The sequence below is a fragment of the Aegilops tauschii genome, chromosome 2, assembly GCF_002575655.3.
Source record: "Aegilops tauschii subsp. strangulata cultivar AL8/78 chromosome 2, Aet v6.0, whole genome shotgun sequence".
NCBI classification, from domain to species: Eukaryota; Viridiplantae; Streptophyta; class Magnoliopsida; order Poales; family Poaceae; genus Aegilops; species Aegilops tauschii.
Window position 1 is genome coordinate 64,429,437 of NC_053036.3, and position 25,692 is coordinate 64,455,128.

The 25,692-nt window shown below is 46.1% G+C and overlaps 1 protein-coding gene and 1 long non-coding RNA gene across 7 annotated transcripts; one reads left to right on the forward strand and one right to left on the reverse strand.

Annotated features, from left to right (window-relative positions):
* Window positions 1–14,989: 14,989 nt before the first annotated feature.
* LOC109784592 (probable potassium transporter 9) lies at window positions 14,990–20,418 on the forward strand. Of its 3 annotated transcripts, none has more exons than XM_045232596.2 (8): window positions 14,990–15,267; window positions 16,456–16,533; window positions 16,619–17,102; window positions 17,249–17,302; window positions 18,067–18,327; window positions 18,436–18,488; window positions 18,592–18,715; window positions 18,951–20,418. In XM_045232596.2, the coding sequence occupies exons 2-8, from the start codon at window positions 16,519–16,521 to the stop codon at window positions 20,300–20,302; spliced, it is 2,343 nt and encodes a 780-aa protein (XP_045088531.1). In that variant the 5' UTR covers window positions 14,990–15,267; window positions 16,456–16,518; the 3' UTR covers window positions 20,303–20,418. The 3 variants fall into 3 exon arrangements, with proteins under 3 accessions (XP_045088531.1, XP_073364073.1, XP_045088530.1); XM_073507972.1 differs by lacking the exon at window positions 14,990–15,267 and adding an exon at window positions 16,050–16,205; XM_045232595.2 differs by lacking the exon at window positions 14,990–15,267 and adding an exon at window positions 16,082–16,217.
* On the reverse strand, window positions 16,537–23,086 carry LOC109764222 (uncharacterized). Of its 4 annotated transcripts, none has more exons than XR_006669389.2 (7): window positions 22,961–23,086; window positions 22,407–22,521; window positions 21,547–21,612; window positions 21,290–21,363; window positions 18,003–18,316; window positions 17,595–17,696; window positions 16,537–17,324 (listed from the first exon to the last, which is right to left on the reverse strand). It is a non-coding gene; the product is annotated as an uncharacterized lncRNA (long non-coding RNA). The 4 variants fall into 4 exon arrangements; XR_006669393.2 differs by having other exon boundaries at window positions 21,290–21,443; XR_012201770.1 differs by lacking the exons at window positions 22,407–22,521; window positions 22,961–23,086 and adding an exon at window positions 21,706–21,852 and having other exon boundaries at window positions 21,290–21,443.
* Between the last annotated feature and the right edge of the window lie 2,606 nt (window positions 23,087–25,692).

Genomic DNA, 25,692 nt, shown 5'->3' on the forward strand with positions numbered 1-25,692 from the left:
TTATAGCTCAAAAAAATCAGTAAATGCATGAAAAATAAGAAATGAAGTCAGAAAGGGTAGAAAATTGATGATGTGGCTTTGAATGGTGCATTTTGAACACACAAAAAGTCTGGAGTTCAACTAAGTTCACAAAAATGAAATCTCTTTGTAACAGATGAGTTTCCGTATGAAACCCTGATACTTCGAAAGAGATTGTCCATTTTGTACACGAAATGCATCTAGTTTTGCCGTAATCCTCTCAACTTTTTAGCACATGCTATGTGGGTGAAATGATGATACCATGCCAACTTTCAACCTTTTCAGAGTTCATTTGAAATGCTTTTCAATTTCAGGGTCTTATAGCTAAAACAAAATCAGTAAATGCATGAAAAATAACAAATGAAGTCAGAAAGGGTTGAAAATTGATGATGTGGCTTTGAATGGTGCATTTTGAACACACAAAAAGTCTGGAGTTCAAATAAGTTCAAAAAATGAAATCCCTTTGTAACAGATGAGTTTCCGTATGACACCCTGATACTTCGAAAGAGATTGTCCGTTTTGTACACGAAGTGCATCTAGTTTTTGCCGTAACCCTCTCAAATTTTTAGCACATGCTATGTGGGTGAAATGATGATACCATGCCAACTTTCAACCTTTTCAGAGTTCATTTGAAATGCTTTTCAATTTCAGGGTCTTATAGCTCAAAACAAATCAGTAAATGCATGAAAAATAACAAATGAACTCATGAAGGGTTCAAAATTGATGATGTGGCTTTGAATGGTGCATTTTGAACACACAAAAAGTCTGGAGTTCAAATAAGTTCAAAAAAGAAATCCCTTTGTAACAGATGAGTTTCCGTATGAAACCCTGAACTTCGAAAGAGATTGTCCATTTTGTACACGAAGTGCATCTAGTTTTTACCGTAACCCTCTCAACTTTTTAGCACATGCTATGTGGGTGAAATGATGATACCATGCCAACTTTCAACCTTTTTAGAGTTCATTTGAAATGCTTTTCAATTTTAGGGTCTTATAGCTCAAAAGAAATCAGTAAATGCATGAAAAATAACAAATGAAGTCAAAAAGGGTTCAAAATTGATGATGTGGCTTTGAATGGTGCATTTTGAACACACAAAAAGTCTGGAGTTCAAATAAGTTCAAAAAAATAAAATCCCTTTGTAACAGATGAGTTTTCGTCCGAAACCCTGATACTTCGAAACAGATTGTCCATTTTGTACATGAAGTGCATCCAGTTTTTCCCATAACCCTCTCAACTTTTTAGCACATGCTATGTGGGTGAAATTATGATACCATGCCAACTTTCAACATTTTCAGAGTTCATTTGAAATGCTTTTCAATTTTAGGGTCATTTAGCTCAAAAATAATCAATCAAAATATTCTGTTATGATCAACTAAAACAAAACTATAATATCCTTTAATAGCAAAAAGAAAATCAACTAAAAAACTTTTATAAAACTCTAATAGCAAAAGGAATCAACTAAAAAGCTTTTATAAACCTCTAGTATTTTTAAACTAAAATTATATGAAATTTATGCAACTAAAATTATCAAAGTATTTTTTGTTCAAAACATGAAAAGCAGAAAGAATTATCATAAAGAATTTTTTGTTAGAAACTTTAGTAGCAAAAAGAATTTTCATAAAGAATTTTTTTGATAGAAACTAAAATAACAAAATATGTTTTTGAATATAATGATAAAACGCAGTAATATTAAATAGCAGGAAAAAGAATCACTCAAAATATATTTTTATAGTGAAGTTATTCACAAACTAGTGATTCACACAAATTTCAAAGAATTAAAATTTAAACTATTCAAATTTGGAAACTAATGGCAGTAACAGAAAATTTATAATTATTACGACCTAAAAGCAAAAAGAATAAAAAAACAAAGCAAAAATCAAAAGAAAATAAATAATTCAAAAAACAAAAAAACTGGAAAAAAATAAAAAATGCCGCCTAATGGGCCACACGGCCTGCATACGACTAGAAACCCATCTGTACATAGGCCAGGATGCAGGGCCGCAGGCCCAATAGGCCCAACATGGCAGTGACAAGGGTAGGCAAGTACTGCCTGCATATTAGAGAGGAGCTCAGCACCTGAGCCGCAACGCAGCTTATAAACAGGTGCTGAGCTCTCTCAGCTAGCGAGGTGGGACTAAACTCCCACCACACCACCGTTGTGCCACCCTTTGGTCCCGGTTGGTGGCACCAACCGGGACCAATTCCCCCCTTTGGTCCCAGTTGGTGGCACCAACCGGGACTAATGCCTACCTTTAGTCCCGGTTCGTGCCACCAACCGGGACCAAAGGTCCCTGTTTGCCGCCCTTTGGGCTGCTGAAAAGAGACCTTTGTTCCCGGTTGGTGGCACCAACCGGGACTAAAGGTACCGGTTGGTGCCACCAACCGGGACAAAAGGCTTTGCTATATAAGATGACACTTAGGAAATTTTCACTTCTCATCTCGCAGTTGCCGCCCCGACGATGCCGACGACATCGACGCCGCCAGGCTGCCCTAACGCCGCCCGCCGCCCGCCGCCCCCTCGCCCGACGCCGTCGCCGCTCGCCGCCCCTACCCCGACGCGCGCCGCCCCGGCCCTGCCCCGTCGTCGCCGTCGCCCTGCCCCGCCCCCTTCGTCGCCGTCGCCCCCTACCCCGAGCGCGCGCCCCCTGCCCCGTCGCCGTCCTCGCCTCCGACCCTGTGATACGTCTCCAACATATCTATAATTTTTGATTGTTCCATGCTATATTATATTCTGTTTTGGACATTAATGGGCTTTATTATACACTTTTATATTATTTTTGGGACTAACCTATTAACCGGAGGCCCAGCCCAGAATTGCTGTTTTTTCCTATTTCAGAGTTTCGCATAAAAAGAATATCAAACGGAGTCCAAACGGAATGAAACCTTCGGGAACGTGATTTTCGGAACGAACATGATCCAGAGGACTTGGACCCTACGTCAAGACATCAACCAGGAAGGCACGAGGTAGGGGGCGCGCCTACCCCCCCCCCCCAGGGCACGCCCTCCACCCTCGTGGGCCCCACGTTGCTCCACCGACGTACTTCTTCCTCCTATATATACCCATGTACCCCCAAACTACCAGATACGGAGCCAAAAACCTAATTCCACCGCCGCAACCTTCTGTACCCGTGAGATGCCATCTTGGGGCCTTTTCCGGAGCTCCGCCGGAGGGGGCATCGATCACGGAGGGCTTCTACATCAACACCATAGCCTCTCCGATGATGTGTGAGTAGTTTACCTCAGACCTTCGGGTCCATAGTTATTAGCTAGATGGCTTCTTCTCTCTTTTTGGATCTCAATACAATGTTCTCCCCCTCTCTCGTGGAGATCTATTCGATGTAATCTTCTTTTGCGGTGTGTTTGTTGAGATCGATGAATTGTGGGTTTATGATCAAGTTTATCTATGAACAATATTTGAATCTTCTCTGAATTCTTTTATGTATGATTGGTTATCTTTGCAAGTCTCTTCGAATTATCAGTTTGGTTTGGCCTACTAGATTGATCTTTCTTGCAATGGGAGAAGTGCTTAGCTTTGGGTTCAATCTTGCGCTGTTCGTTCCCAGTGACAGTAGGGGCAGCAAGGCACGTATTGAATTGTTGCCATCGAGGATAACAAGATGGGGTTTATATCATATTGCATGAGTTTATCCCTCTACATCATGTCATCTTACTTAAAGCGTTACTCTGTTCTTATGAACTTAATACTCTAGATGCATGCTGGATAGCGGTCGATATGTGGAGTAATAGTAGTAGATGCAGGCAGGAGTCGGTCTACTTGTCTCGGACGTGATGCCTATATACATGATCATACCTAGATATTCTCATAACTATGCTCAATTCTGTCAATTGCTCAACAGTAATTTGTTCACCACCGTAATACTTATGCTCATGAGAGAAGCCACTAGTGAAACCTATGGCCCCCGGGTCTATTTTCCATCATATTAATCTTCCAACAACAAACTATTTCCATTGCCTTTTATTTTGCTTTTATTTTACTTTGCATCTTTATCATAAAAATACCAAAAATATTATCTTATCATATCTATCAGATCTAACTCTCGTAAGTGACCGTGAAGGGATTGACAACCCCTTTATTGCGTTGGTTGCGAGGATTTATTTGTTTGTGTAGGTGCGAGGGACTTGTGCGTGGCCTCCTACTGGATTGATACCTTGGTTCTCAAAAACTGACGGAAATACTTAGGCTACTTTGCTGCATCACCCTTTCCTCTTCAAGGGAAAACCAACGCAGTGCTCAAGAGGTAGCACCCCGCGCCCCTCCTCACGTTGGTCCGGCCGGCGCCCTCCCTGTCCTTTTTTTCATATATATGATGATATATATGCTTGTTTTTTTTCATATATATGCTTGTTTTTTTCATATATATGATGATATATATGCTTGTTATCATAATTGTTTTTGTTCATATATATGATGATTTTTTATAGAATATGATGTTTTTTTATTCATAGATGATCATATATATGATGTATGCATGGATGTGGATGAAATATGATGTTTTTTGTTCATAGAATATGATGTTTTTTTATTCATTGATTATTTTGTTCATGTGAAAGGCAGGGACGTCGAGGAAGTTGTACTGTTTAGGGTTAGGGTCATCAGGAAGAAGGAAAATAAGGAAAAGGAAGAAAAGAGGAAGAAGGGAGAAGGAGAAGAAGAAGGAGGAGAAGAAGAGGAGAAAAAAATAAGAAGAGGAAGTAGAAGAAAAAAAGGAGAATAAGAAGGAATAGAGGAGAAGAAGAAAAAATAGAAATTTTCTATTTTTTCTTCTTCTCCTCTATTCCTACTTCTTCTCCTCTCTTTTTTTTCTTCTATTTTTTCTTCTTCTTCTCCTCTTTTTTTAGATGTATTTTTTGTATGTATGTATGTATGAGGGATCATAGATGTATTTTTTCAGAATTTTCTATCATGCATAGACCGATTTTAGACCACGGGAGCACCCCCCCCCCTATCGTTGCAAAAGTTGCTAAGTGATATTAAGAAGGAAGAAGAAGAAAAAGAAGGATAGGAAAAAGGAAAATAAGAAGAGGAAGAAAGGAGAAGAAGAGGAGAGGAAGAAGAGGAGAAATAAATAAGAAGAGGAAAAAAGAAGAAAAAGAAGAGGAGAAGAAGAAAGGAATAGAGGAGAAGAAGAAAAAATATAGGAATCCTCTATTCCTCTATTTTTTTCTTCTTCTCCTCTATTCCTTTCTTCTTCTCCTCTTTTTTTCTTCTTTTTTTCTTTGATCTTCTGCTCTATTCCTTTCTTCTTCTCCTCTTTTTTTTTCTTCTTCGTCTTCTTATTTTTTATCGGGTATGTCGTTGTCGATATACCCCCTCCCCGATAACTTCAACATGAGGGGGGGATCGATATACCCCCTCCCCGATAACCACTAGTACAAAACAGGGCTTTCGTCACAGGGCAATATTCACATTAGTCCCGGTTCAGTCACAAACCGGGACTAATGTGAGCATTTGTCCCGGTTCGTGCGGCTAAGGCATTAGTCCCGGTTCGTGCGGCTAAGGCATTAGTCCCGGTTCACCTGGGCCCTTTAGTCCTGGCTGGTGCCACGAACCGGGACTAAAGGGTGCGATGCACATTAGTACCGGTTGGTGGCACCAACCGGGACTAAAGGTTAGACCTTTAGTCCCGGTTGGTGCCACCAACCGGTACTAATGGGCTTTGAGGCATTAGTACCGGTTCATGGCACGAACCGGTACTAAAGGGCCCATTTTCAAACTCTACCCCCCCCCCCCCCCCCCCCGTGGACCGCCTTTTTAGTTTTAGAAAAAACAAAAGAAAATGATGGAAATGTCAAAAAAATAAAATAAAATAAGTTTCCCATGTGATATATGGTCTAGTTGTTGGGAAAATTAACAAATATGAATTTCGACTTTATTTGCAAAATCTCTCTGGAATTTCTTAAAATGGGCATAACTTTTGCATACGAACTCGGATGAAAAAGTTTTTATATGAAAAATCATCTACTCGAAAACCTAACAGAAAAAAAAGTTACGGGGCTTTTAAGATCTGGAGAGGCAAAAAAATTCAAAAAAATTCAAATTGTGGTCAAACTGTGGTCAAACAATGGTCAAACTAATTATTCTAGAATATTAGTGTTACTAAATAATTATTTCAGTTTTTTTGAATTTTGGTCAAATCTGGTCAAACTGTGGTCAAACAATGGTCAAACTAATTATTCCAGAAATTTTAGTGTTACTAAATAATTATTGTTTTTTAAAACAATAGTTTCAAACTCAAACAGTGAAATGTGTCACTTCATGCTCAAGCTAAATTCCTGAGGGTTAATAGAATTGACATCTTACTATTGTCAGGAAAACAACAAGTGCAGACTTGGAAACGAGGGAGAATAGAACCCGGAAGTTAAGAATGCTCGGGCTGGAGTAGTGAGAGGATGGGTGACCGTCCGGGAAATTAGATGATTTGGAATGATGAGGGGTGATTAGAGATTAGAGGATAAATTGAGCAGTGATGGGGGGTGGTGATTAGAGATTAGAGGTTAAAATAATTCAGAAATTTGAAAATCAAAAAAATTCACAAAAAAATCACAAAAAAAAAATTCAAAAAAAAATATCATAAAATTTCCTTTAGTCCCGGTTGGTAACACCAACCGGGACTAAAGGTGGAGCTCCACGTGGCCGCGGCCTTTAGTCCCGGTTCGTGTAAGAACCGGGACTAAAGGGGGGAGGCATTAGTAATGACCCTTTAGTCCCGGTTCAAAAACCGGGACTAAAGGCCCTTACCAACCGGGACAAAAGCCCCCTTTTCTACTAGTGAACTTCGACATGAGGTTTCGAGGGTCAAGGGGTCAAGGGTCGAGGGTTCGAGGGTCGTCGAGGGGTCGAGGGCCGATGATCGAGGGTTCGAGGGTCGAGGGGTCGAGGGTCGTCGAGGGGCCGAGGGGTCGAGAGGTTGCCTAGCTAGTGTCATAGTATTGAAGAAATCCATGGCTTTTGCATATGAACCCTTGAAGCGTTGCCGAGGCCACCCAAATTTACCAAGTTAAAAGAGTGTTGTCGTCGAGGCCACCCCGAACCCTTGAAGCGTTGCCGAGGCCACCCCAAACCCTAGAGAAGCGTCGAGGCCACTAATATGATTCCTTGTTGTGATTAGGTAGCTAGGTCTACGTTTGCCACTAATATATACCACCTGCTGTCATGTTTGTATAATAATTGCCATGTTGTAATATTTACAGAAACAATGGAGAACGGACGAGACGAGGCAGCAGAAGAGGTGTTGGGGGACATAATCGCAGCCAGAGGTGATGTCATGTTGTATCTCAATGAAACCGATGGTCTGGAAGGACAGGGTGAAGAAGCAGGCTACGGTGATCGAACAATGGAGGAGGAAAGACATGATTATGATGGCTCCGGTGACCGAATGCCGGTGCAAGAAGGAGACCGTGATGACGGCTCCGGTGACCGAACAGAGTCCGGCCAGGTATATATATTAATTAAGCCTGTGCTGACTAGCTAATTGATGCATTCATTATTTTGGTATGTACACATATTAACTCTCGTCTTTCTTCTTTTTTCTAGCCCTCCGGATCGAGCACAATTTCGGTAAAGAAACGAGGCCCGAAGAAAAAGTTGCGCTCGGATGAAAGGTTTGAGATCATATCAATCACGCGCGATGGCCAACCGATTGAACCCATTCGGACCAAGGAAGCATTTTCTGCTCAGTGCGGGGTTCTTGTTAGGGACAAGATCCCGATCAGCATCCACCAATGGTTTAAGCCTAAGAAGGAAGACCCTGAGGTGTCTTATGTCAACGATATGCAGAAAGATGATCTTTGGACCGCGCTGAAGGCAAATTTCACCCTACCGCCAGAGGAGGATCTGGAGAAGCCAGTTAAAGAGCAATTGATCAAGTCTCATGCTCTTAAGAAGATGGCAGACCTATTCAGGAGGTGGAAGAATGAGCTGAAAACATCGTTTGTCGACAAAGAAATAACACCAGAATTCACCGGCTGGTATGAGAAGATCAGAGATCACTCGGACGCATTTGTGGACCACAAGACATTGGACAAGAGTAAGAAGATGTCAGCGAGAAACAAGATAAATGCTGCGAAGAAGGAGCATCACCATCGCACGGGGTCAGGTGGCTACCTTAAAGCCCGGCCGTTGTGGGCCAAGGCTGAGAATGACCTACTTGATAAAGGGGTCGAACCAGAGACATTGAACTGGCCAGACCGTTGCCGGACTTGGTTCTTCGGGGTTGGCGGAACCTTGGACGCTGTATCAGGGAAGTGCGTTTGGACGAAGGAGCAACTGCGAATACCCATCACGAAGCTTCAGGACTATATCGCCGCAGCGCAGCAAGGGACGTTCGTTCCAGACAGAGAGAACGACGAGCTCACAATGGCACTCGGGAATCCTGAGCACCCTGGACGGACACGAGGCACGCCTGGCTCCGTTCCGTGGAAGGCTGGGTTTCCGGACGTAGGCGGTTACAAATGCCAGGAGAGGAGGAAGAAAGTGGAGCAGACCCAACTGCAGAAGCTGCACGAAAGGGTACAAGCGCTAGAGGAACGAGACGCGGTTCGCAGCAAGCGACCTGCCGAAGCTACCCCGCCATCTCAGTGGAGAAGCAGCGTGGCTTCCACCGAGCTGCTTCAGCTGGAGCATGTCTTGACGGCTCCTGCTAGCTACCCCGTGGATGCTATCACGGAGTCTCAACATTGCCACTTTATGACGCAATGGAAAAACTTCAAAGTCAAGGCGGTTGTCGGCTCTGTTCGACCTCCTGAACCCGGTGCAACTTTTCACTGCCGTCCGATTCCAGAAGGATATGCTAGGGTGATGGTGGACAAAATAACGGAGGGATTCGAGGACCTCGAGCTTGACCACCCTACCGGTGAAGGGGAGACTCGGCTGGGTTCTTCTCTGAAGACTCCATGCCTATGGCTGAAGGAGCTCATCAACCTTCTGAACTGGAGCCTCCGCCTCCTCCCCCTCCTCCGGCGAGTCAGGGCACTCAGCCTCCTCCTCCGGCGAATGATCAGGGCACTCAGCCTCCTTCTCCGGCGCGTGGCGGCACTCCGCCTCCTTCTCTGCCTGCGCCGGTGCGCCCGAGCAAACAGCCTCCTCCTTCTCCGCCTCGTCAGCAAGGGCGGAAGAGACCCGTCGCCGCTCCGGCTGCTCCGGCGCGTCGTAGTCCTTCTCCTCCGCCTCGTAAGCAAGGAAAGAAGACAGCTGCAGCCGCTCCGTCTGCTCTGGCGTCTAGCAGTACAGCCAGAGGCGGGAGGCAATACAGATTCGGTCCATCTCTCAAGCCTCTAGAGAAGTTACCATACGAGAGGACCATGGAGGAAAACGCAAAGATCATGGAAACCGAAGTGAGGGACTTCTTTCAAGCGGTGAAAGCAAAGAAACATCCACCTCCGGAGGAGAAGATAGATCCGGTGAAAGCAAAGCGCACTATCGATGCCCTGAAGAAACCACCACCGTCTCTGCCGAAAAACAACTATGAGCGCATTACTGAAAAGGTATATATCGAAGCGGAGCGGTCGGGAAGTACTATTAGTGATCAAAGGTTAGCAGAACGACGAGCTGGGAAAAAAATTGCCCAGCTCAGCGAACAAGCGAACCAATCGTGCCCCCAGCTCAAGGTGTCTAGCGATATCGTCACTAATCATCCGGAGATTTTGCCCAATACCAATCTTGGAGATTACTTGCTCGACGATGTACATTATGATTTCTTGGAGGTGGACGAACACAAATACCATTACGGGAAGCCTCTCGTCAAAGATGAATGATCTCTAACAATGATGATGCGAAGATTCCATGATTGGTACATGGAAACCTGCAGAGAGTCTGGGGGGACGAATACTTTGACGCCGAGAGTTAAAGAGGAGCACGACCTCGTTGGAATTGATCTATTGTCTATTCCATTTGAGGAGTTCTTCCAGTTTTTCAATCAAAAGGCCCTCGATAAATTAACGGTCACTTGCTACTATCTGTAAGTACTACTTCTGCCATTAAGTCTCTATATATAGCTCAGCTCTTTTATTGCATGTATTTATAATTATCCTCACTATATTATGCAGATTGAAGATCGTCGAGTGCAGAAAAGAATAAATATATGATATTGGGTTCATTAACACAAATCTCATAGATGAATATACTGTTAAATTTCAAGCCAAAGAAGCCGAGGCCAACTTGCTCAAATCGTTGGTAATAAATCAAAACAAAGATAAAATACTCTTTCCTTACAACTTCAAGTGAGTGTTACTGTCTTGTGCATATTCGGTTTCCCTTATTAATCGAGGTTATAGTAATGTAATTGATGAGTTATGCATGCGTGCGCAGCTTCCACTATATTCTCCTGGAGATTAAGCTTGAGCAGGGACTAGTAACCGTCTTACTCTCGAGACGAAAAGATCCCGAGACCTATGCGGACATGACTAAAATTCTCAACAAGTAAGTTCAATCGATCATTATCGCACCATATCGGCAACTTTTTGTTCATTTCCTGATATCTCAAGTAATAATTATTTTCTTTGTCTTGCAGGGTTTGGAAAAAGTTCACCGCAGAAGCTCCGGGACTGCCGAGGGAGCTGCGATTTACATACCCGAAAGTAAGTACTACTTGCTAGCTAGTTCCGCGCATCTCCCGTTGATTCTAGCTACTTTCATCAATGCCATTTATAATGCTTCATTATCAGTTTGATTGACCTCTATTTCTCATAAAGTGCTTGTGGCATGAACAAGGGATTGATTACTGTGGATACTACGTGTGCGAGTTCATCTACAACGCGACTTGCAAAAATAAGCGGGGCTACTCTAAAAGACAATATGATGTGCGTAAGCAATAATATTCACAATTTCATTTTATTACACCATCATTTCTGTTGAGTTTCATTCATATATATGTATTAACCCCCTTCTTTAAATTAGACGTGGCAGATGCGGAATGAACTCCTACCACAAGATCGCATGAAAGCAATTCAAGAGGAATTGGTGGGATTCTTTCTTGACCACGTCATCAATAAAGCCGGAGAATACCATGTTGCACCTGAGTTCATATATAATTAGGGAATTATATTGTAAGAGATCTTAATATTGTATATGTGTAGCCAGTAGCATCGGATGGATATACGAAAACTTGATGTTCGCCCAATCTCTCGGAGAAGGAGAGGTCGATATCACTTCTCTCGGTATGCATATGTTCATGACGAACTTCTGTACTTAATGGGTTCCTTCATTTGCTTACTAGCTAGCGTGTCGAGGGCCTCTCTATACGTATAGTATGTAGCGTCGACCAAGCACGGAGATAAGAGAGGACACTTCTCTCTATTAATTAATTAGCTACTTAACACAATATATGAAACACCTAAATTAACTCCCAAAACCCCCAACCCCCCCCCCCCCCCTTCAGAAAAAAACAAAAACCCTAGCCCCTGAACAGTTGACGCGTGGATGCCTTTTGGTGCCGGTTGGTGCCACCAACCGGGACCAAAGGCCCTCCTGCCTGGGCTCGCCGCAGCGACCACGTGGAGGCCCATCTGTCCTGGTTGGTGTGAGAACCAGGACTAAAGGTATAGGGCTTTAGTACCGACCCTTTAGTCCCGGTTCCACAACCGGGACAAATGAGCCTTACGAACCGGGACAAATGGCCATTTTTCTACTAGTGAACCAATATCCATAAAAATCACCTCCCCAGGAATTGCAGTTAGGAAATTCATAGCACCTAGCTTGTTGCTCTTGCAAGTATTTTTTCAAGCATTCTTAACTTAGTCAAGCCTATGATATATAAGCTAACCCAACCCTGTCTAAACCTACATGATTTTTTTAACAAAACGGATTAGCTAAGATCTCAAGGCAGGGAAGAGGAACACAGTTGGGCACCGACTGCAGAGGAGAAGGGTGCATGAGGAGTCACTCAAAGTGATAAAAAAGGTGGCGATAGAGTGCCGACAGCATGGGATCCAACACTGGCCTGCCGTGCAATTCCTTTTGGAATGTTCATGTATCGTTGCCATTGTGAAAACCACAAAGGTGGACGCTGCAACACAAATTAAATTGCTTGCTCAACATGACCAAAAAATTACGAGAGCTAAAAAATGCATTAAGCAATAGTAAAAATAGCGACGAATTGCAAAATAAAAGATTCCTCCAATGGATAATACGATATGATACTTGCAGGGGATCCGGGTCAGCTCATGTTAAAATGACAATGTTCAAAAACGATCATGATAAGCTAACCGATACCACCTGCATAGAAATCATATGGTCTCATAGATTCTATATCTTGCAAAGCATCATGATGCAATGATATAATGGTTGAATAAACTAATAAGGGTAGCTTCTTACTTCTAATTATGCAACAGAAGAATGAGACACTCAATATGTCAAAATGGAAAATGCAGTACTAAATTAATTTCATATACCTATAGCCTTAGCCGATCAGTTCTTAAAGAGGGAACGCCCAACATGAAGTCCTAAATTACCATGTTGGTAGTTGGCTCTTAGTTTACGAATAGGAAGATCCAACCTACATATTCAGGCGCCGGCACATGATTCAGGAATTAGGTACTCATATGTAAAAATTTCCAGCATGGCTAACACATATTGAATATCTTATCGATGCAATGTTCCAGCATGGCTAACATATATATTTAATATCGTATCGAAGAAAGAACAATGTGTATCTACTTAATCAATTCAAGGATTGTCCTCATCTCAATATTAAACTCAACGCTAGTTTGAGTAGCACTAGGTTTTGGGGGCGAAACACTTCGACGGGGGGGCCTTATCTAGCAACATGAAGACACAATTTTTTTAGTAATTTGTCTATGATAGCGGAGTGGCAAAATGAAGCTAGTCAAAATAGACCCAAGAGGAAGACATTTTCTATGACATTCATCAATATCATAAAGATCTTCATTAATAGTTAGACACAATTATATGAAAAGGGGAATCAAGCAAGGCAATTACTTGAGTTACACGAAAAGGTACATACATATTCATTTGTTGGAATAGTTGGTAGCAGCCCATTAGGATATCTAGCCTAGGTTGTGGCTACCGTCATTCTTAACATAAGTTCAATGCCTAACCAACGGCCAGCAATGGCCCTGGTCAAGAGAGTGGACGGCTCGAGAGGCTGGTGGCATGAGAGGTATCCTAGAGTGCTCATTTTTACTATCCTAGAGTTCTAATTCTGGTATTATAGCTTTTGGTGTAACTTTTGATTGGACCAGCCAACGTCAACGTGGGAGCGGCAAAATTTCCTTGAAAAGCATTTTTTTGGGGGTTCTTACGTCTTTGTTCCGTCACGTGTGGCATGATTATGGTCCACTAGTGTAGGGTGGTGATATTATTGTGTAGATGTTGTTTCTAGACAACTCCAACATGGATGTGCTTGGTTTTGTTAAGTCATTTGTTTGCCATCAATGGTTGGCACTGGTTGACATTGTTTAATAACTATTGATCGATCCACATGGATGTATTACCATTATTTTTTGCTAAAAAGAATAAGGTCGACGTAGATCAAGAGTGACCATATTTCCATCTCTTAATTATTGAGAAAAATCGGTATCAATAAATTTTGTAAATTCGATCTCGATTTGTTAGTGTGCCGAAATTTTTATCTAAGATTAGCTCACGTCGGGTCGACCGAACGACTTATTGAATTCATGCTTCAACCAACTAATCCAGAAGTCTAAACTGTTGGAGGGGAGCGGGCAATATATTTCAACACCCCTCATATATTGGCTTTTTGTAGTCCTTGGGACATTTTTATAATACCGCGTTGGCAGGCTCTTGAACTTGAAACTTGTCTCTTCTGATACGATATCGAATTCATGCTCCGATCAATTACTCTAAAAGTCCGAACGGATGAAAAGAGATGGACAGGACAATACATTTCAACAGGACTCGGATATCTATCTGGAAATTTGACAACGGTACCGGATTATGTTCAAACAGCCCAATCACCGTCGCCAAACTGTATATCTGCCGGTGTCTACTAAAATTACTAGTTTTTTTTTCTTGAAATAGGAACTTTATTAACTTCTGTTTTTTTCAGCAGAGAATTGTATTGTATAATTGGTAACGATGGTATTTGACACACGAAGAGAGCAGGGCCAGATCGCAAAAGACCTGAGGTGCATGCACCATACACGCGGACAAGCAAAGGCTTGGGTGCCTTTGCGTTGCAGCCGCCCGTGCAGGTGCTGCAGCGGCCGAAAGCAAACATTCCGATTCCCATCGGCGTGCATGCGCACATGCAGGTCCCAGTCGCAGCCTATTCCGCCACGTGAGACCGCGCGACGCACAGTGCCAAAATCGCCAATCAGTCAGCGCCCGGCCAATCATTGTCACGGGCACCGTGAATCGGAAAACCCGGGGACTACTCGGCGACCCGGAAATCGTCTACGAAACCGATGCTCTCGTCCGTGGCGTTTACCGTTCGCGGCACTGCAGAGCAGGGGACGATCGCGGCCCCGGGCACGCGAGCGGCAACGGCACGCTGGCGTCTCCGTCGCGGCCGGACACGACACGGCACGGCACGCTGGATGCGGCCAACCGATGGATCGGTGGCGTCGCGACTGATGCAACGATGGCAACGTAGCGTCTCATGCGGAGTGCCGCCGGCGCCGGTGGAGGGTCCGCAACGGCGCCAAATTCAGTTCCTCGGAGGAAACGGACGGCCTTGTCACCTTATACTCATTTACTATTCACCAATGTTTTTTATTTTTTGAGTAGTACTAGTATCCCATTTACTCATTTACTATCGTTTCATTTACTCATTTACTAGTATCCCATAGTAATGTATTATTACGGGTGGGAGTGACGGTGACGATTCGCTCCGATCTCCATCATGTGGCGTGGCGTGGGTGGACCATGCATGATGGATCGCGCGTTGCGATTGCGAGATCCACGAGGAGATACAAGAAGAGATCGCCCATGTGTTCTCGGTACTTGCTCGCCGCGCCATTTCTTTATCTGATAGACCTGTGTGCGGCGATCGTGGCCGGCCGTTCCAGCGCCCTCTGTTTGTTGCACACGCATCAGATGATCAGAGCCCTGCAGTCGTGCATATTTTATCCGGGACGGATCCCAGATCGTCACAAGAATATCACAGCGCTACTAGCAGCAGTACTACTGTTGCTTGGGTCGGGTGCAGGGACCAGAAGAAGACAGTACATGTTCTTCCACTGATCCACTCGATCTTCCGGTGTTCTCCATCATTCCATCATCATTCCGTCGCCAGCTTGCTGCAGCAGAAGGTCAGTACAGACATTTCCATTCTCAAAATGATCTCTTTGGTTATCGTGCTCCCTTCCCTTGCAACGAAAGATAAGGATCTCCCTCCTTTCGATTCCCCTGCACGACCATAAAGAAATGAGATCGGATAGATCTACCGCCCCTGCATTAATTGGAAGAAGAATGCCAAGATTCTTCTCCATCCTCCACCTCCCCTAGCTAACAAAAAGGTAGTAGACACTAGTGACATGCTGAGTGATATGGAGAGGAGGTGGTAGTATGGAACTTGAGCATGCCCAGTGGTCTCATCCATTCGTAGTCGTGGTTGCTGGTGCCGATCAGTTGCCATCGGCCTGCTCATCACCGATTTCATCGATCAATCTTCTCCCCGCCAAACTCTCAAAAGATATGTGTAGCAGACACGGATCTTTTTCGTCCAGGCATCTCCAATCGCCTCCATCGCTTTGCGGCAAAGGAGAAAGGGAAGAAAGCCTAGTGGTACGTAGATGCGAGGCGAGCCCCGCCATTAGCGCGGGGCGGGGCGGCGGCAGCAGCGATCTAGGGGAGGCTGTCCCTGGTCCGCGCCCCCGAAAGCTAAAGGTCGACGATATGATAGATCAGGAGGAGTCGGCAGAGTGGCGTGAGAATGTGTGTGCGTTCAAGCACATGCCTTTCTTTGTCCTCCGGCCCCACCCAACCCAACCACACTCACGGCCGCCGGCCGGCCAAAAGCTTGGTCCGCCCGTGTCTGCGTGCACATCATCATATCCATGGATTTTAGTATGCCGGCCTCACTTTGTCTGAATGAGCGAGTTGAGTTGATTTATCTCTCTTTGAAGCAGCTAGGGAGAGGCGCACTAGCTGTGGAGGCTGTAGGTGGACGGGCCCCCACCACACGTGACACGTCTCCGCACTCGTCCCGCTCGGTGATGCCCACCACCATGTTTTCCTCGGCGGATATGTATGCCGCAGTGTATGCCTTTCTCCATTCCCCTCCACTATCTATCTGCTTCCTCGATCTCTTCGTCCTCTTCCCCCTTCATATACCCACCTTGAATCCTTCGTATACCACTAGTATAGTATAGTGCCGTATCCTGTCATTGCCAGCTCCCGCTTCTTTCGAGTTGCCCGTCCGTTCGTTCGCGTGTGCGCGCCGCAATCTTGTCCTTGGCTGTGCTGTTCTTGATGTGCTCTCTTCTTGGACCTGGCAGAAGGAGAACCTAGGCGTCATCATCAGAGCCAGTTTCCTCGTCGAGCTTCGGAGCTCAGCAGCCATGGAGCCCGGAAAGGTCAGCCATAGATTCCCAATTTTTCAAAATTAAGCAAGGTAGGAGGAACATGAATCAATGCTGAAACTGGCGCCGGGTGTCGCAGCGGGAGACATGGCGGACGACGATGTTGCTGGCGTACCAGAGCCTGGGGGTGGTGTACGGGGACCTCAGCATCTCCCCGCTCTACGTCTACAAGAGCACCTTCGCCGACGACATCACCCACACCGACTCCAACGACGAGATCCTCGGCGTCCTCTCCTTCGTCTTCTGGACGCTCACCCTCATCCCGCTCCTCAAGTACGTCTCCATCGTCCTCCGAGCCGACGACAACGGCGAGGGCGGCACCTTCGCGCTCTACTCCCTCATCTGCAGGCACGCCAACGTCAGCCTCCTCCCCAACCGCCAGCTCGCCGACCAGGACCTCTCCACCTACAGCCTCGAGCGCCCGCCGGAGGAGGTCGCCGACGGCTCGCGCGTCAGGCGATGGCTCGAGGGCCACCGGAGCCTCAAGACCGCCCTCCTCGTCATGGTCATGATCGGGACCTGCATGGTCATCGGCGACGGCGTCCTCACCCCCGTCATCTCCGGTACGTAGTAGTATCTTCAGCCTTTTTCGGTCCATCCATCTTCTTTCTTTTTTATTGGCTTTTTATTATTCATTCAGTTGGCTCTTCAGTTCAGGGAGCAGTTACTTATTGGTACTGCTGTCGATTTTTGTCTGTTGCAATTGCAGTGTTCTCGGCTGTTTCTGGGCTTGAGCTCTCCTTGTCCAAGCATCAGCACGAATGTGAGCCTACTCCAATTCTTAACTGCAAATTTGTTTTTTGCATTTAAAGATTTTGTTAGATTTGTCTGCAACCAATGACCAGAGTACTGAACAATAGGTCATAATAAGTAAACACTAGTGATTTTACTGATAAATTGATACAGTACTTTATAATGATGCTTGTGGATTCGCAAAACTGGTAAAAGCCTTTTTACGGAATTACCAAAACTGGTAAAGATTTGGCGACTCCGCCAGTTAAAATGAGGCAAAACTGGGAGGAAAAGTTGTCAATAATGTCTACTACTTCACTTACCTGGCCCAAACACTCCCAGTTATCAGCACGGTCTAGCAGGACTATATGATGACTTTTATGTCTGAAATTTCTGTCACAAACTGAACTGCCTGGAGAGGTTTCCTGAAAGAAAGTATGACCGAACTGTTAAACGCGATTATATGGTTTTGAATTTCAGTTTCAGGAATATTACAGCCACAGCCAAAATCACTAAATTTCAGTTTTCATGCCGGACAGTAATCATCACTTGAATTCGATTAAATCCAATCAAATAGTTTGAAATTTTTAAAAACTCTTTTGAATTTGTGTGAACTGCCTAAAATAGTTTGACCAGAACCCAATTATTTCAGTACCTACTGAAATGATCCGAATTTCTGAAATTTCGTTGAATGTGAAAACCATTAAACTAGTTTCTGTCACCTGTTTTACCTTGATACTTTATTCACTTGTTCTGCCATGCTCATTTCCTCTTCTTGTTGTTGCTTTCATGCAGATGCCGTCACTCCGATAACCTGTGCCATAATAGTGTTCCTGTTCGCTCTCCAGCATTACGGCACCCACCGCGTCGGATTTCTCTTCGCTCCGATAATTCTGGCCTGGCTGATCTGCATGAGCGCGCTCGGCGTGTACAATATCATCTACTGGAACCCTCAGGTTTACATGGCACTCAATCCCGTGTACATGTTCAAATTCTTGAAGAAGACCAAGAAGTCTGGCTGGATGTCCCTGGGAGGGATTCTGCTCTGCATGACAGGTAAAGTTCAGTATGAAATGAATCCTTGGTTTGAACAAAAAAAATTGCCAAAATTACACAGGGAAATTTTCCATAAGTGAACTGCCTGACATGTTTGCTCCATTCCAGGATCTGAAGCAATGTTTGCGGATCTTGGCCACTTCTCCTACAGTGCAATCCAGGTACTACTTAATTTCAGCAAGCAACTAGTTCAGTTGCTATGTTATTTTTGCTCAACTCATCATGCTGTTTGGGCAAATGTTGACTCTGCTCCTGGTTTTGCAGCTTGCTTTTACTTCTTTAGTGTACCCTGCACTGATCCTAGGATACATGGGTCAAGCTGCCTATTTAACCAAACACCATGACTTTGACTCAAGCTACCAAATTGGATACTACATCTCAGTTCCAGGTACCTACTGCTTACTTTTTTGAAACAGAGGCAAAACTTTGTCTCATCATCAATTAATTAAAAAGAAGAGAATTCCCCGATTAATTAATTAAAAAACAGGTGAAAACCGACCTACTGCTTACTTGGATTAGTAGATTACCAGTACTAATGCTAGCTGATGATTCTGCATTGCTCTGCATTGACCATTTTATTCAGTAAGCAGACACTAACTGAACACCAAAATTTATTTATGCAGAGGCTGTGAGATGGCCGGTGCTGGTGCTGGCGATCATGGCGTCGGTGGTCGGAAGCCAAGCGATCATCAGCGGCACCTTCTCCATCATCAACCAGAGCCAGGCCCTCAGCTGCTTCCCGCGGGTGAAAGTCGTGCACACATCGGCGAAGGTCCATGGCCAGATCTACATCCCGGAGATCAACTGGATGCTCATGGTGCTCTGCATCGCCGTCACCGTGGGCTTCCGCGACACCAAGCACATGGGGAACGCGTCGGGGCTGGCGGTGATCACGGTGATGCTGGTCACCACGTGCCTCACGTCGCTGGTGATGATGCTGTGCTGGCACCGACCCCCGGCGCTGGCGCTCGCCTTCTTTGTCTTCTTCGGCTCCATCGAGGCGCTCTACTTCTCGGCGTCGCTCACCAAGTTCCTCGACGGCGCGTGGGTGCCGCTCCTCCTGGCGCTCATCCTCGTCGCCGTCATGTTCGTGTGGCACCACACCACCGTCAAGAAGTACGAGTTCGACCTCCACAACAAGGTCACCATGGAGTGGCTCCTCGCGCTCTGCGACCGGCTCGGCATGGTCCGCGTCCCCGGCATCGGCCTCGTCTACACCGACCTCACCTCAGGCGTGCCCGCCAACTTCTCGCGCTTCGTCACCAACCTCCCGGCGTTCCACCGCGTGCTCGTCTTCGTCTGCGTCAAGTCGGTGCCCGTGCCACGCGTGCTCCCCGCCGAGCGCTACCTCGTCGGCCGCGTTGGCCCGCCGGGCCACCGCTCGTACCGCTGCATCGTGCGCTACGGGTACCGGGACGTGCACCAGGACGTGGACTCGTTCGAGACGGAGCTCGTCGAGAGCCTCGCGTCCTTCATCCGGCTGGACGCGCTCTTTCGGTGCAGCGACGCCCGCAGCGATGCCGACTACGAGCGTGAGAATGCCTTCACGGTCATCGGCAGCAACCCGCTCCGGCGCCGCATCAGCTACGACGACACCCACGACAGCGCATCGTCCGTGGAGATACGCGTGGACAGTCCAACGGGCAGCAGCAGGACGAACACCATAGAGCTCGCGGCCGTGGCGGCGCCGCGAGTGGTGAAAAGGGTGAGGTTCCTGGTGGACCCCGGGAGCCCCGACGCGGAGGACAAGCAGATGCTGGAGGAGCTCCACGAGCTGTGCGAGGCGAGGGAGGCCGGCACGGCCTTCATCATGGGGCACTCCCACGTGAAGGCCAAGCCCGGGTCGTCGCTGCTCAGGAGGCTGGCCATCGGATATGGGTATAACTTCCTGCGCCGGAACTGCCGCAGCCCGGACGTCGTGCTCCGCGTGCCGCCGGCATCGCTGCTCGAGGTCGGCATGGTCTATGTGCTGTGACTCACAGACACGGGGCTTCTGTTCTGTCTCTAGCTTCCGGACATGCTGCTGTAAATTGTAATGTGACGGCGTGATGCGTGATGGAAATATATGTTTTGATTGATGAAATGCAAAAATCGTATGCGGTCGCGAGGTGATAGTGTAAAAAGATCGACCGCTTCGCCCAGTGGCGGAGGATGGACAAAAGTTGAGGTAGGGCTAACTTTGGTTACTGGCCACCGCCGCCGTCGCGCCGATGCGTCGCCTTGCCCTACCTGGTCCTCCACCACTGGCTGCGCCGGCCATCCACAGCCCCTGATAGCCGTCCGATCTCTCCCACATGAGCTAGCCTTGGCAACAAGGCTAGTGTTGTGATCGGCCCTCTGCAACAGGAGCTTTGTTGCAATATCCTTGAACCATTTTTTTTCCTTCTGGAACAAGGTCTCTGTTGCAGTCGTAACAAAATCCCATTATTATGGCCCGTCCATACAGAGGTGCAGTGAGTGCGGCGCCGCCCTCCCGTTGCAAAATCGGCTACTATAAAAATTCCAACTTAAAAAGGATCAAAATAATCTAAGTTGCATTAGGACATGCTATGGTCAATCAAGGACAGAGCAACAATGTAAAAATTATTGTCAGCTAACTCAAATGTAATTTGACAGACTGGTACTAAATCATTGGTTGCCGCTACTCACTATTATAATATGACACCTCTAAAGTACAATCGAACCCAATGTTCCAGTTGTCTCACTTTACCTCTCACGGTCACTATTGTGAAGTCCACATGGTATTTAGGGCTAAGTTTTCGATGCAAATGATTTTAATCCATCAAACATTCAAATTAAGAGCATCTTAGACTATTTGATGAACAAACAAGAAACCAGCTTTTATGTATAAAATCAAGAGCATCTTAAACCATTTGATGAACTAATAATAAATAAATAGCATCTCTATGTTGGATTCAATGGCAATATACATGTGATGTGAAGATGGAGTAGAGGCACATACATGTGTGATGTCCAAACAAAGAGCTTGATACTGCCGTCATGTTCAGACGACCAAACAAATGCAGTGCTTCTCTGCTGCAAGCATGATACAAGATAAACAGCAGCAACACTTCTTCATTATTCTCTCTTTATATGAATATAACAGACTCGACATTCTGGCATAGTGGTATTCAGGCATTAAAACTATGATTCGTCCAGTAGGAGGACTACTAAATGTGATTGGCACCAGCGGCAGCGCTGACAGAATATGACACGAACCTGACATCGAAGATGATATCCAAATGTTAGTGCTTGTATGGTCAACCAGCAACACATCAAGCACACCTGCAACCAATACAAATTAACACAAACATGACTAATTCTGCACGTTTTTATCAGCAGCCAGTAGATACCATCCAGGCTATTGCTACTGGTTACCGATTGCATAGGTACTAAAAACAGTTGCACATCAGGATTATTTGTTCTCTCCTCCTTATTTTGTTTTCAAATAAATTTCTTCTCATGACCGGGTTCACAGAAGAGGCATTTTTGCAGCTCCGGGTACATGTGAAGCAAAACAATAAAATCAGAAAAGACGACTCTTATTACCCAGGTACATGAAAGAATCAAGATAAAGCAGGGGACCGTCCCTAAATTGTTAGCAAATAATTCAAAACATAAATAGATTGCAACAATACATGGTCAGAACTGAATTGCTAGTGATTGGAAATAGAACAAGGAACTCAATCGTACACAAGTAGTCCTTAGTATCACAAATAGTAGGCATAAGCATGGTTATATAGAAGTATTAACATTTGTCCATTAGAACGAGTGTGGGGTGTCCTATTAACAAAGCAACATCAAGCAATGGAAGTCTATAGATGTGCTTGCTCTACAGAAGAAGAAAAAAAGCACCACCCCACCTTCCTGAAACTGTAGGAGAAAAAAAGTGATCATGCATCATCTAACCAAAAAGAAAAACAAGTTTTCAGAGTGGGCATTCACTATTGTTTGGCAGACAATCAACAGATACTGAGGACCTTGCAAATCAGAAGCAATATGCATACAACAATAGCAGGTGGAAATCATTGGTTGCAAAAAACAAAGGATTCAGGGTCCAATAGCAGGTGGGGACTCACAATTGCATCCTTCTGTTTGGTGATAATATCCAGGATGAACAAGCGCTCTGCGAACCGACGTGCCTTTGCTCTTCATCTCTTTATTGATCTGGTCTGCTTAGCACACAAGTGGAAGCTGGCACACAAAGGCATCAGTTAGTAGTTCGTGAAATTACAGAACAACATCAGACCAATATCACAAAGGAGGTTCTAGAAAAAAAAAGCTTGGGACCATAATTAAGAAGCTCCAGTCATCAAACGTTAACAATAGAATGTGATGGCAGTTTGATTTCTTCACTCCTTAACTGGAACTGTAGTAATCAAATCAATACGTTCCCCACTTCTGCTCAAACACAAGCCCTCCGCCAGAAATACGGCGCCCTCCGGCACCCGCCGCTGCCACACAATATTGCATGGTCACCGCCGAGGACGACAAGTCCGAGGGTGAATCAGTGCCAGTGTCCGGTCGGAGCTCCACAGGAGTTCACCAAGTTCCAGGCGGTCGGTCCCTCGACCAGCCGCCGTTGGGCGCCGTCCCAATGGGAGGACTGATAAGGGGGGAGGGGCGGCGTTACCTGATTCCCCGCTAGCGCCGAGGATGCAGTCGCCCGCCACCGCCGTTCCAAAGAGAGAGGATTGATTCGCAGCCTCTCCACGCCGCCACGCCACCTCTGACCCAGGAGAGTCGCCGCTTGTGTGCGGCAAGTTTTTTTTTTTTTGAGGGCTTCGCTGAAGCCAAAGCAGTTGGGCCGGCCCAGCAAGCAGTTTTATGTGCTCCCTCCGTTCTACTCCCTCCGTTCCTAAATATTTGTCTTTCTACAGGTTTCAAATGGTGACTACATACGGAACAAAATGAGTGAATCTACACTCTAAAATATGTCTATATACATCCGTATGTGGTGACCATTTGAAATCTCTAGAAAGACATTTAGGAACGGAGGGAGTAAAATAGATGGCTCGACTTTGTACTAACTTTAATACAAAGTTACTATAAAGTTGGATCATCTATTTTGGAACGGAGGAAGTAGCATTTTACTGACTTTACTGTAGGGGCGCACTATAGCGAACCACTTTTTTTTATTTCAAAAAAAGAACATTTCCCCCCAAAAAAACTACACTATAGCGATCGCTTATAAAAGAATAAATAATGCTGGAGTGCCCACCTCCTCGGGCTTGTCGAGGGTTGAGAGCACTTCCGAGCCATCTGTCCCCGTGGTGGCGTGCCGCGAGGGCCTGTTGAGGCGTCTCTACGCTGTCCAATCTGCCCGGACGTTGCGTGCATGGGTGATCCGCCTAGGCGGTCTATGACGGGTGGACCGCGGGGCGCGCCCAGGACCACCGTCAGGCGGGGCCGCGATGGCCTCCCCGCATGCAAACGTGGTGTTAGGCTCGCCTGTCGGTGGACTCGCCCCGCGCACTGGGGCTGATCCGGTCACGACAAGTGGGGTGTGCGTCGTGCACACCTGCATCGGCTCGCGTATCATGCCTGCGTTATCTCGCTCGAGCGCGAGGCAAGGCGGTCATGTTTGCTGGCCCCATGCAGGGGGCGCGCCCCTGTGCGGGTGGCCGTGGGGTGCGATGCCCTTGTCCTACGTGGTGCCCAGAGCGACGGCTGGCACGTGGGACCGGGTTGTCGATACCGCCCGCCCTGTGCCGGGTTGGTTCAAGTTGTGTCATTTGTGACATGCGGATGAGGTGCGCGCGGAGTGAGCCCAACGGCATTGTCCGTCCGACGAACAGATGCACGTCCGGGCAGGCCATCCGCACGGCCACATCCGGCTGGCACGTGTGGGACGGCCGACTGGGGCCTGCCCGCCTGCCAGCGTCTTCGAACCTCGCCGGTCTGGTCCGGGCACGCCAAGCGGGCCCCGCGCGACCGGTTGGATCAGACGTAGCCAGGCGGCGTGGCGTGGTCGCAGAGGCCCGTTTGGCTCCGGCGTGGCACGTGTCCAGTGGTCGCAAAGGACCGTCAGGCCACGAGGGCCATCCAGCCAGAGGTTGCGAGACGGGAAGAGCCCGAATGGCCAGCCTTTTGTTTGCCGTGCTGATATCTACTACACAACCTTCTTCTTGTAGACGTTGTTGGGCCTCCAAGTGCAGAGGTTTGTAGGACATTAGCAAGTTTCCCTCAAGTGGATGACCTAAGGTTTATCAATCCGTGAGAGGCGTAGGATGAAGATGGTCTCTCTCAAACAACCCTGCAACCAAATAACAAAGAGTCTCTTGTGTCCCCAACACACCCAATACAATGGCAAATTGTATAGGTGCACTAGTTCGGCGAAGAGATGGTGATACAAGTGCAATATGGATGGTAGATATAGGTTTTTGTAATCTAAAAATAAAAATAGCAAGGTAACTAATGATAAAAGTGAGCGTAAACGGTATTGCAATGCTAGGAAACAAGGCCTAAGGTTCATACTTTCACTAGTGCAAGTTCTCTCAACAATAATAACATAATTCGATCATATAACTATCCCTCAACATGCAACAAAGAGTCACTCCAAAGTCACTAATAGCGGAGAACAAACGAAGAGATTATGGTAGGGTACGAAACCACCTCAAAGTTATTCTTTCTAATCGATCTATTCAAGAATCCGTAGTAAAATAACACGAAGCTATTCTTTTCGTTCGATCTATCATAGAGTTCGTACTAGAGTAACACCTTAAGACACAAATCAACCAAAACCCTAATGTCACTTAGATACACCAATGTCACCCCAAGTATCCATGGGTATGATTATACGATATGCATCACACAATCTCAGATTCATCTATTCAACCAACACAAAGAACTTCAAAGAGTGCCCCAAAGTTTCTACCGGAGAGTCAAGACGAAAACGTGTGCCAACCCCTATGCATAAGTTCACAAGGTCACTGAACCCACAAGTTGATCACCAAAACATACATCAAGTAGATCACATGATATCCCATTGTCACCACAGATAAGCACATGCAAGACATACATAAAGTGTTCTCAAATCCTTAAAGACTCATTCTGATAAGATAACTTCAAAGGGAAAACTCATCCATTACAAGAGAGTAGAGGGGGAGAAACATCATAAGATCCAACTATAATAGCAAAGCTCGCGATACATCAAGATCGTGGCGAATCAAGAACACGAGAGAGAGAGAGAGAGAGAGCGAGATCAAACACATAGCTACTGGTACATACCCTCAGCCCCGAGGGTGAACTACTCCCTCCTCGTCATGGAGAGCGCCGGGATGATGAAGATGGTCACCGGAGAGGGATTCCCCCTCAGGCTGGGTGCCGGAACAGGGTCCCGATTGGTTTTTGGTGGCTACAGAG

Bases quoted from the DNA above. Each gene is read 5' to 3' on its own strand.
- LOC109784592 (XM_045232596.2), top strand. The intron at 18,328-18,435 runs GTAAAGTTCAGT...GCTCCATTCCAG, and splicing joins GATTCTGCTCTGCATGACAG to GATCTGAAGCAATGTTTGCG. The intron at 18,716-18,950 runs GTACCTACTGCT...TTATTTATGCAG, and splicing joins ATACTACATCTCAGTTCCAG to AGGCTGTGAGATGGCCGGTG.